Genomic DNA, 11409 nt, shown 5'->3' with positions numbered 1-11409 from the left:
TTTACTCCCACTGACCTGGTATATGCATTGATGCACTTTATTTTCCATAAATCCATGAGAGCTCATAATTTCATCAAACTTAAGATACTATTTCTTCCATGCCCGCTTAAGATCATAGATCATTTTTTAAAGTCTGCATACCATATATGCTTTTCCATTCTCAACAAAACCTTCTAATTAATTCATGTAGAGTTCTTCATCAAGAACGCTATTAAGAAAAGCTATCTTAACATTCATTTGATGGAGCTTTAGGTCAAAATAGACTACCAGTGCCATAATTATGCTGAAAGAGGAGATGGGAGAAAAGTCTCCTTATAATCTATGCTCTCTTTCTGTGTGAGCCCTTCCACAGCCAGTCTAGCCTTGAAGAATTTAATATTTTCATTAGAGTCTTTCTTGGTTTTAAATACCCATGTACACTTTATAGGCTTAGACCTTCTGAATAATTCCACCAAATCCTATACTTTAATTTTAGCCATGGACTACATCTCATCACGCATAGTTCAAGTTACTTATCTGACTGGAAACATGCAATAGCCTAATCATATGATATTGGATCGGCCACATGACTAATGTCATAGTCATTCTCACCTAAATAATCCAAATAGTTATTAGGAATGACAAGTCTTCTTTTTTTTTTAAGTGATCTACTTACTGGCACTTCATTAATTGGCTGTGGAGGTACTATAATCAGTTCACTTATTTGATACTGCTCTCCTACTGTTCTTCTAATAGGATGAGATATGACCTTGTCATGGACAACAAGAATAGGAACAATAACCCATCTTTTCTCTAATGTCATATCTCTAGTATGAGAGCATCTTCAATCATCCATATCAAACACTAAAAATATGGTATGAGTAGACTTAACAATCTTTATGCCTCTATTAGGGCAGAAGAATTTGTATCCTTTAGAATTATCTTGATAAATAATGAAATAACAACGAGCGGTTCTAGGTTTGGACTTATTATCTGATGGATTATAAATCTTGAACTCTGTAGGATAGCCCCAAACATTAATACTGGGTTTTCTGTCAACCTATAACTTAAAAAGTATAACAACCCAGGACTTCAGCCAAAATGACTAATTAGAAGGTATTTTTTGGATTTCTTGATCCTATATAAGTACTCAAAATCTATCCAGTGAATAACCGATGTGAGATTTGTTAGATGTATGCCCTAGAAGCCAATCTGGCTGACACATTGATTAATTCTAGGGACATAATTTTGTACTTGACTATTTATTATTGAATAAATGAAAGGCATCTTTTTCATTCATATTGTTATTGTGTCTATGAATCGTCCAAGGAATTAATAAGATGATGATGCATATTCTCAAGAGTTGAGAATTTGAGCCATGTATCATTAGTGATTAATTTCTAAACGCTCCTGATCGATGGATCATCACGAGAACGGTGATCGATCCGATGAGATCAGTGCACACATTACTTTTCCTATGGATGGACGAGACTCAAGCCCACGGTGTGGAGACACTGAAGTAATAGTGCAGGTGCTTGTTAGAGAACAAGGATACTGAGCGTGACCAAGACAAGAAGTCACTTGGATGTCTATCCACTCGTCAGTGACTTGCTTGATGTTGCAGTAGTGTGACTGGTCCTTTGACCTGCGATGCTTCGGCTACTCACAGTGAGGTTATTGTAGTTTGACTGCACATATACATGGTCTCTAGCCATATGGGTCCATGCAGTGTAGATTGGCTGCAGTAGGTTCACTGTAGGAGTAGGGTATGCATCTATAAGGAATCTATCGACCTTGATAGATAAGGAGAGATCCTATGTGATTTATAAGACTGAGTTCGTAGACCTCAGCCGGGGCAGATTGCACAGTGGAGAAAGAGTTCTCCGCTCTCAAACTTAAGTTGAATAAATCTTGACATATGACAGACGAAGGAGTTTGACGAGTTATCCATGACCTCCGTCCTGTAGGGATCCACGATAGAAGGACTGTATCACATGATAACTGCACCTAGAGGTTCATCATTCTATTCTACTAGGTAGCCACTACATGCTGCTAGGTGTCACTGGTGGATGGTGAGACTCACAGGGATTATCTCGATGATCGATAAATCCTAATGAGTTAAGTTGGAATCGTTCCAACCCATTGAAAGAAGTTTTCAATGATATTGAGATAGAAATCACAATATATCTCACTACCAGTCAGAATAGAATTTATGGGGTCACACACACTAGAAGTATTAACCGATCCGATGGTTGAAAAGTGATTATGAATCACGAGTAATCAATTCGATTGATAATAAGTTGAAGAAGGAATGGAAATTGATTAATTGGACTTAAAACACAAATCCTACTTAGAATAGGATTCCTAGAGTCCTAATTGGATTAGGACTGGGAGTCCTACTTGGAGTAAGACTGGGATTCCTACTTAGAGTAGGATTCCTACAATCCTAATTAGATTAGGATTTTGAATTCATTTTAGATTCCTACTTAGAATAGGATTTCTAGAAATCCTAATTGGATTAGGACTTCGAATTCAAATAAGAGTCCTAATTGGATTAGGACTAAAATTAAATAAATCCTAATTTAGATTAGGATTTCTTAAGTCGCAATTAATTATTAATCTAATGAATCAAGATAACTCCTAATTAGATTAGGATTGAAGGGTTCAACTGAGTCATGGTTCATTGAGTTCTAATTGGATTAGGACTTACCAAGATTAAACCCAATTGGTTCAGCCTTGGACTAAGCCTAATTAAATTAGGGCTTAGCCACATTAAGGACTCCCAAACCTTACTTAATGAGGATTAGGGTTTACCAAGAGGGAGGGGCGCAAGGCCCTCCCCTTTTTCTCCCTTGGTGCGGCATGAAGAGAGGGGCCGGCACCCCTCTTATGGAAAAAGGTCAAGGGCTCCTAACTTGTAGGAGCCCTGGATGCTTTAAAAGGAGAGGTGTGGGCGGCACCTGGGGCATTGGAATTCTCCTCTCTTTGGTGCCGTACGCCTCCCTCTCCTCTCCTCTTGGTTCAGTGATCGATTTTTTTCAATTTCAAAAATAAACCACGCAATAGCACGTATCCTGTAGGATAGTGATTACGGGTGTCGGTCCACAGGGATTGGAGAATAAGTTATTTTTCTTTTAAAAACAAATCAAGAAGAAGGATTTGCTAACTTGATTTAACTAAATTAATCTATGAGTACGAATTGAAATTTTATCAAAGTAAAAAGATCTAGGGTTTGGAATCCACCACATAGCATTGCATCAAGGATTGCGTTCTTAATTTTTATCTTTTGGGGAGGCATGCAATTTTGGCTACAAGTCTTTTAAAATAAAAGCATACATAGTGTTAGGAAGATCCATCTTCGGTGTAGCATGAAGTGTCTACCTAAGTATGCTAATCTAGGATGCAGCACACTTCATCTTCCTAGGCATAGATCATCTTAGACTACTTTAGCAAACATGATTAGTAACTAGCATGCTCAAAATTTAAATATCATGAAGAAATATTTCATTGGAAATAAGAATTTAAACAAGCTCCAAAATAATAAAAAAGTAAGAACTACAATTGCCCTGATACATTGCTAGGGCTTCATCCAGCCCTAGACTGGATGTTTAGCCAAGCATGGCTTCCGGACGACCTCCCATCTTCAAATGAAATTGATCAACTCCCATTATTCCCAAAATATCAAAACTATTCTCTTTCCTCCCCTTTTTCTCTCTTTTTTTATTTCTTTTTCTCTTTTTTCTTTCGGCTGGTGTCTTCTTTTCTTCACCGAAACAGGGGTCTCCCCTGTTTCTTTCTTCTCAACCGAGCTCACTCTCTCCTTCACCGATGGCCACCCTCCTCCTTTTATAGCCGTCCGGCGCACGCGGAGAGAGGAAAGAAGGAATCACGGCGGCTGATTCCGGGGCGTGGTGCCGGGATGCAGATCGCGGAAGAGGAGGAAGAGGGGCCGCGGGATCTGGTCGGTGATGGCGGAGAGGCCGGATCTCCGTTGCTGGGAAGAGTCGACCGCACGGGCACGGTGGGCACGCGGCTGATTGCGGCCGGCTGGAATCACGGAGGACTGGTTGCCGGCGGATTTGGTCGCGGGATCGTCGGGAGGACGCTGCGGACGGTGGGTGGCCGCGGGATCAACGGGGAGACGCCGGAATTTCGACGCGGCTTGATGGCGGAGCTGGATCTCGGCTGCGGGCTGCGTCACAGGCGGAGGATCTGCTCGCGGGATCGACGGGAGGAAGGTGGATGGCCCTGATGCAAGGAGGGAGGAAGAAGATGAACAGTGGGATTAGTTTTGTTATTATTATTTTTTTTTTGTAACACTGTTCATATGAACAGTGTTTTCACGGGATACTATTCATATGAACAGTAAATCATGGATATTCAATTATTATTATTATTATTATTTTTGTTTTAAAATTATAAATTTTTTATATGAAGGCAGGTAAGGAATTGGTTGGGAATTGGCTTTGGATTTGAGGTGGGTCATGATCGTTGATTTGCTTGAAATTGTTCTCGAGCCCAATGTTATTTAAATTTAATTCTTGCTGAGCTGCTTCAGATCGAACTCGACCAGACAAGACTAAAAACCGGACCGTGACCTAATAAAAAGGGTTAATCAAACCTTTGCCCCATACATAATTAATTATAACTTTCGATCGAATCAGGACCAAAATCCATTTAATTATAACCTTAGCTTGATTACAACTCCATCAGGTTACCAAATCGGGTCAACACAATCTCCTCCTTATATGTTTTCATGAAAGATTATAACCAGGAGAGAGACAAGTTTAGAGTCTGTTTTGAGAAAAGAATTATTTACCTCTTACCATATTTTAAATTCATTTCAATGTTTATTTAATTTTATCGTAAAATATATATTTATCAGTTTAAAACATTGATAAGTGCTATGGAAAGATAACTAAATTATAGATTATTAAGCACTTATCATTCAGCCGCAAGCAAGGAGAAGAAAAGAAGAAGGCCTTGGCGGCCTCCTCCTCCTCCTCATCCTTCTTCCAACGCAGGGAAAAGAAAAGGCTGTGACTAGCCTTTTGTTCTTCTTCAAAGATCCTTTCTTCTTCTTCCTCCTTCCAAGCATAATCAAGAGTTGATTAAAAGGAAGAAATCAGCCATCAAAGTTATCTCTGCAAGGGAGCTAGCACCCCGGGGAGATAGAAAGCTTGGATCGGTTCCTACTTCGTGTGGATACTCGTAGAGGCCGGGCACTTGAACGGCTTCAAGCGAACCTTCATCCAAAACCACGATCATCAGTTTGCGGTGATCATCTACCCGCACAAGGTGAAGATCTGATCTTCTAATGTTTTTAAAAAGTTTTTAATCCTTATCTATCTACGAACTATTTTAAACAACGTTCATGCGATGAACGGTTGATCCCGCGCATGCCTCTTCCGCTGCATCTGAAATTTTTAAATTTTTCTGCGGCATGGGCGGGTTCCCAACAAGATTAAATATATGCCCGCACGAGTCTTAACATACTCCCTCCGTTTAAGCCCTGACATCCTCGTTAGGCTAAGGTTTCAAATCCATCCAAATCTAATCATAAGCACGATGATCGGCCCGTAGTCAATCCTAATTGATCTGTGCTGTAGTGTCTCCTAGTCCATATAGGTTATAGGCTAGGTCCACTCTGGTACTATTTATATAAGGATCCGTGCAGGTATGTGTTTAGTTCCACATTAGTTATTCGCTGGGTAGATCTTGGGTACTTATATAAGATCAAGGAATCCAAATAATACCTTCCATCTAGCCATTTTGGGTGAGGTCCTAGGTTGTTACAGATGGTATCCGAGCGAACCCAGACTATAATCTATATGGACTAGGAGATACTATAGTACGGATCAGTCGTAGTGCTTATGATTAAATTTGAATGAATTTGAATCTTTAGCCTAACGAGAACGTTATGGTTTAAATAGAGGGAGTATGTGAGGACCCGTCTAGCCATATGTTTAGCCCCACATCAGTTATTCACTAGATAGATCTATTTAAAATAATACCCAAATAATACCTTCCAGCTAGTTATTTTGGGTGAGGTCTTGGATTATTACAAAAAATGTCTTGAGAACTATGTTACTGGGAACACTATTTAAAATACACATGGTAATATCTTTAGGGCCTAACCCCAGAGATATCCTAGTAAATTGCACCCACTCGTCATGCTTCTAACCATATCCTTAAGAGAGTTATTATGTCTCAGCCACACCGTTTTGCTTAGGATTTCCAAGCATGGTGAATTAAGCAACTATCTCACACTCCTGCTAGTATTTGGCAAATGGTCGCATTTGTTGGCCAAATTCACCATGTCGACTATAACTTTCACCACTATGATCAAATCTCACTATCTTAATTATCTTCCCACGTTGCTTTTCAACCTTAGTTTTAAAGATCTTAAACTTAACAAGTTCTTCGAATTTTTACTTAAGAAGGTAGACATACTCATAACAAGAAAAGTCATCAATGAAAGTGATAAAATACCTACTACCATAAATAGCAGGATGTAGGAGTCTACTAATGTTACTGTGAATGAGTTCTAAAAGATTATTACTTTGTATCCCTAAGACAGTCAATGCAGGCATGAAAAACACTAAACTCAAGTGAAGGATGAATTTCATTATCACTTAATCTTTGAATCCTCTCTTTAGAAATGTGACCCAATCACTTATGCAACAACATAAAGGATTTGTCCTTGGCTAGCCGCCTTTTTATGGACAGTACCGTCTACATGCATATTTTTCTTTTAGCTAACTCTTACGCTTGAGATATTTAGATTTCTTATGACCCTTCCTTTTACAAAAGAAGCACTTGAGAGATTTTTTAATAGCAGCTTAAGGGCCTCTAGAATGTTAATTTCTATCTTTAGAATTGTGAGTCTTTAACTATCCCTTTTAGAACAATTACCTTTTCTCTTATTATGTGTGGGACCTTAGGGCATGGCTAATACACCACATTAGCACTCTCATCCTTTTTCCTAAGATATTTTTTCTTCTTGAATACAAATAGAAACGAGTTTGTTCATATTTCATGCATCCTTCAATGCATTATACGTAGTTTTGAGTTGCCTAAATTGCATAGGGAGAGACATAAAAGCTTGATGAACAAAAAAGCATTAAGGATAGGGATCTCAAAACTATGAAGCTTGGATGCAACACTCTCTAGTTTCATAATATAAGCTCTAACACTACTAGCTCCATTATACCTCATATTGATTAATTTATCCATTAGTTTTGCAGCTTTAGCCTTATCAAATTCTACATATCTCTTATTTATAGCATCAAAGAATTGCCTAGTGTTACCAATGTCAAGTATAGCATCTATAATGGAATCAGATATGGACTTCTTCATGATCATCAGGTTAAGACGATTCACTCTCTTCCACTTTTCATGGGCAACTTTTTGTTCTAGAGTACTCTCACTAGTGATCTGAGATGGAAGATCATCAAGCAATACAACATCCAAATCCATCAAAACCTATGCTAGCTTCATGTCACGTTTCCATATTTTGTAGTTTATTCCATTCAAAGTCTCAATGGCAGCATTTGTGTTATTCATAGCAAAAGTGCTAACTACTAAACAACCTTTATGCAATTAATCAATGGACAAATATGGATAACCTATATGCTTGAAAATTTTACAAGCATTATTTCAATGAGAGCCTTTGGAGCAATGTCACAAACTTTCTTTGGAAAGAAAGTAACCCACATCAGGTACCCTCTCCAGCATACAACAGAATCAACTAGTAAGGCACCATCAGCTTTTGGACATTCATCTATTTTGGTAGAATGAATCCCTAAACTATGCACAATTACTAATAAAAAAATATTCCACTTCAAATTATAACATGCAATAAAGTTTTTTTAAAGAGTTGATTGCGTGCAATAATTCCCCAACGTTTCTCATTCCCTTTCAAACACGAAATAGAAAGATCCTGCAAATCTCAGTGAATAGCCTACTTTGGTGGTCACCATCCATTGAAACCCACAACCCTCCAAAATTAGGAATCAAATAGCCATGCCCATAGATCTATTCATTAATCTTGATGCACCAATAGTATACAATTTATCAAAAATTAACATAACTCTCAATCTCTTGAAACACCAAACAAAGATCTTGCAAATCTTAATGGATAGACTTGGCAGTCACCATCCATTGAAACCTACAAACCTCCAAATCAGAAAAAATAACTTAAAATATATCATTATTCAGGCTAAATATGAGGGTACAAAAAGTTGTGGTAGCATATTTAAGGAGTTTTATGTAATAAAACTATATGACTGGGACCGTAATATAATTATTGGAGGACCATTACGTAATAAAACTTTAATACAAGGACAAAATAATTATCCAAGCAACTTTATGTAATAAAGCTTAATATATGGATTAAAATGAAATTTTTGAAGGACTTTTATGAAATAAAGTACTTCTACAAGGACTAAATTGAAATTTTTCCTTTTTATTTATTATTCAAATGAACTAATTGGGTTTGAATTTCGAGTCGAAATCCAAAATCCAAAACTCATTACTTCAATCTTAGATTGGGTGGAGAAGCACTTGAACCTGGCAGCCCTTCCTTGCCAGATCTTGGCCTGATGGCCGCTGGAGACATCTCTTCGGTAGATCGGCATCCTCTTTCCTTCCATCGGCCGCTAGTTTGATGGTGATTGAGAGGGGAACCATCTGTGATTCGAGATCTGACAATTCCTCTTTTTTTTTTTTTTTTTGATTTGAACGACGAGGTGGCCGCCAAAGCTCTCAATCCGGCTTGCAGGTGGCCCTTCTATCTCAATGCCGACGTTGTTGGCTATTGGTGTCAAGTTCACGTTGGTTTGCTCTCTTTTGAATCCAGATGGAAAGAGGCATCCTCTAGGCATCCAGCGTAGCAGCTCGATGGGGCTCGCTATTAGGTTGTTCCTGGCGGCCGCCAAAGATCCATCCCACCACCATGATGGGAGAAGGAGAGCACAATGGCAGGTATCTTTTCCTTTTTTTTCCTCCTTTTTTTTAATTTTTTTTATTTTAATCTTCTACAAAATCCAACTCTAATTCCAGATATGAAATTTTTCATGGACATCATGTGGGAGACTAGAACACAAAAAATCAAAAAATAAACCAAAAAATCGAAACATACCTTGAGAGCCTTGAGCAACCATTGATGATCGTTATAGCAATATCTGGAAGAAGAAGAAAGTAGAAAAGTTAGTAGATCTTCCTCATCTTCCCCTCTTTGATGCCTATCTCCTCAATGGGATAGGTATCCTCTAGGAACGTAAAAACCTTAATATCCTAGGATTTCTCTACAGATAGATATATATAGAAGCAGGGTGGTGATCTAGCCTATTTAGTAATGCTAATAGGTCCATTCATTAGAAAACTTATTAACCAAATCAGGTCTACACTAATACTCACTACACTACATGACTAAAATAACATGGCTCAAAATAACCATATAATCACAAATTAATTATGGACTCCTTAAATATTATTCAGATGATAACTTAGCTTATATTACATAATAAATTAAAATAAAATCAGTCCATAATCCATGAAAGCTCACTCTATGAGAAATTCCAACACCATTGTTTAAAATCTAGTGGATAGCGGAAACATCGTAGCATACTGCAAAGCATGGTTGACTCTATGATTAGATTCAAATTTTGCATATAAGTAGTTTAATAAAGGCTTTTCAAGTGTAAACGTTTGCAATTAGCAACACCAGCAGCCAAGTTGACTTCCATGGGTCAACTTCCTAAATGATCATAGGGTTAACAACTCCATTTCAACCTTAACAAGAACGACGCCACTGTACATGGTTTTACACCTTCAACACTGTCATGCCATCGTAAATCAAATCACTGCGTTACAGATAGTGTGGAATGCCGTTGCAACTTGTTAAGTTGGTAACTATATACGCAACCGTAGGTAAAATGAGTTGGTATTATGGATCAAATATATTGTATTGCCCTCAAGGTGCTATAAATATGGCATTGGAGAGGTCTACCCTACGTCCAATCCAGCCAGATATACCCCCGGGAGAAAGTAGAGCATAGAGAGAACCATGGCCTGGTCTGCAGAGAATGCCACCAAGGCCTACCTCCGAGCATTGAAATCGGTAAGCAAAGCAGCCACCACCTCCCTCGCCAATCTATCCTTCTATGTGCTAATGAAGTGGGCGCCTTGCCTTCTCTTTCTGCAGGGAAACAAGGCCATGGAGCCCAACATGGTTGAGTTCGTGTCGGCGCTGGCTGCCGGGAGCGGCGCCCGCCTCATGGTGGAGGCCTGCAGCGATGCCGCCGGGCCAACCACCCTGGCACTGATCGCTGCTGCCCACCAGACAGGCGGCCGCGTTGTGTGCATTGTCGCCGGGCCTGATGAGCTGCATTCCTCCATCGAAGCCCTCGGGCCGGAGGCCGACCGGGTGGAGCTCGTCGTGGGGGACGCAAGAACCCTATTACTAGGCGAGTATCGAGGGGCCGATTTCGTGATGGTGGACTGCGAATTGGGCGACCACGAGCGGGTGTTCACAGCGGCGCAGGCCGGCGCAAGGGAGGCCTGCGGGGGGCTCGTAGTGGGGTACAATGCATTCTGTGAGAGGTCGTGGCCGAGCGGTAGCGGCGGCGGCGGCGGAAGCGGGCTGAGGGTGGATCTGTTGCCCATCGGTGGAGGTTTGAGGGTGTGCCGGGTGCCGCCGGGTGCCAAGACGAGCCAATGGGTGGTTCGGGTCGACGAGTTCACCGGCGAGGAGCACGTCTTCAGGATAACATCTCCTCGGAGGAAACGGATTGAAGAAGCATAGTATAAGATGGCTTCTTTGGGCCATTTTGCTTCTTGATTCCTAGTTGACTAACTACTACAGAATGAAGTGAATAAAACAAGGATGAATGAAGAATGTATAGAGATCTGGGAGTTGAGATGGATAAGAAGCATGGAAGTGGTCGTAAATGTGAATATATTTTTCATCATTAATATAAGTTTTGTCATATCCTGTCTTCGATGTTTGGGTTAGTTTTGGTTATGTTCCAAAGAGTGGACAACACAGGCAGAGAGGCCGAGCTGGCCTGATGAGCATTCCAGGCTGTCCTGTCTGACAAGTGGCAAGGCTCCTTGGTTTTGAATCATATGACCCTCTTAGGTCAGGCCAGACCTTCCCATCTGCTACACGCATCAGAAGTTTAATTTCTTTCTGCATTCTTTTAAGTTTCTACGAAATTCTCTATAATTTCATTTTACCGTCAATATATGATCCCGTTTAATATACGAAATTCTTTCTGCATTCTTTTAAGTTTCTACGAAATTCTCTATAATTTCATTTTACATTTCTTAATATGGACAGAACTTCAGGAGATTCTCTCAGCATATAATTAAGGCTAGCTTTGAGCTTAAGCACTAATATTTTATACCATTGGGTGAAGACTTAGA

General features: G+C 39.7%; 1 protein-coding gene across 1 annotated transcript; it reads left to right on the top strand.

Annotated features, from left to right (window-relative positions):
• The first annotated feature begins 10002 nt into the window (after positions 1 to 10002).
• Positions 10003 to 10972, top strand: LOC120110748. The gene is made up of 2 exons (XM_039126301.1): positions 10003 to 10102; positions 10187 to 10972. The coding sequence occupies exons 1-2, from the start codon at positions 10049 to 10051 to the stop codon at positions 10784 to 10786; spliced, it is 654 nt and encodes a 217-aa protein (XP_038982229.1). The 5' UTR covers positions 10003 to 10048; the 3' UTR covers positions 10787 to 10972.
• Positions 10973 to 11409: the final 437 nt, after the last annotated feature.

Source organism: Phoenix dactylifera, chromosome 5, assembly GCF_009389715.1.
Source record: "Phoenix dactylifera cultivar Barhee BC4 chromosome 5, palm_55x_up_171113_PBpolish2nd_filt_p, whole genome shotgun sequence".
NCBI lineage: Eukaryota > Viridiplantae > Streptophyta > Magnoliopsida > Arecales > Arecaceae > Phoenix > Phoenix dactylifera.
The sequence above is the reverse complement of the archived record's forward strand: the minus strand, read 5'-3'. Positions and strand labels throughout refer to the sequence as shown.

Excerpts from the sequence above, each read along its gene's own strand:
- LOC120110748 (XM_039126301.1), top strand. The coding sequence starts at position 10,049 with ATGGCCTGGTCTGCAGAGAATGCCACCAAGGCCTACCTCCGAGCATTG. Across the intron at positions 10,103-10,186 it reads ACCTCCGAGCATTGAAATCG|GGAAACAAGGCCATGGAGCC; the intron begins GTAAGCAAAGCA and ends CTCTTTCTGCAG.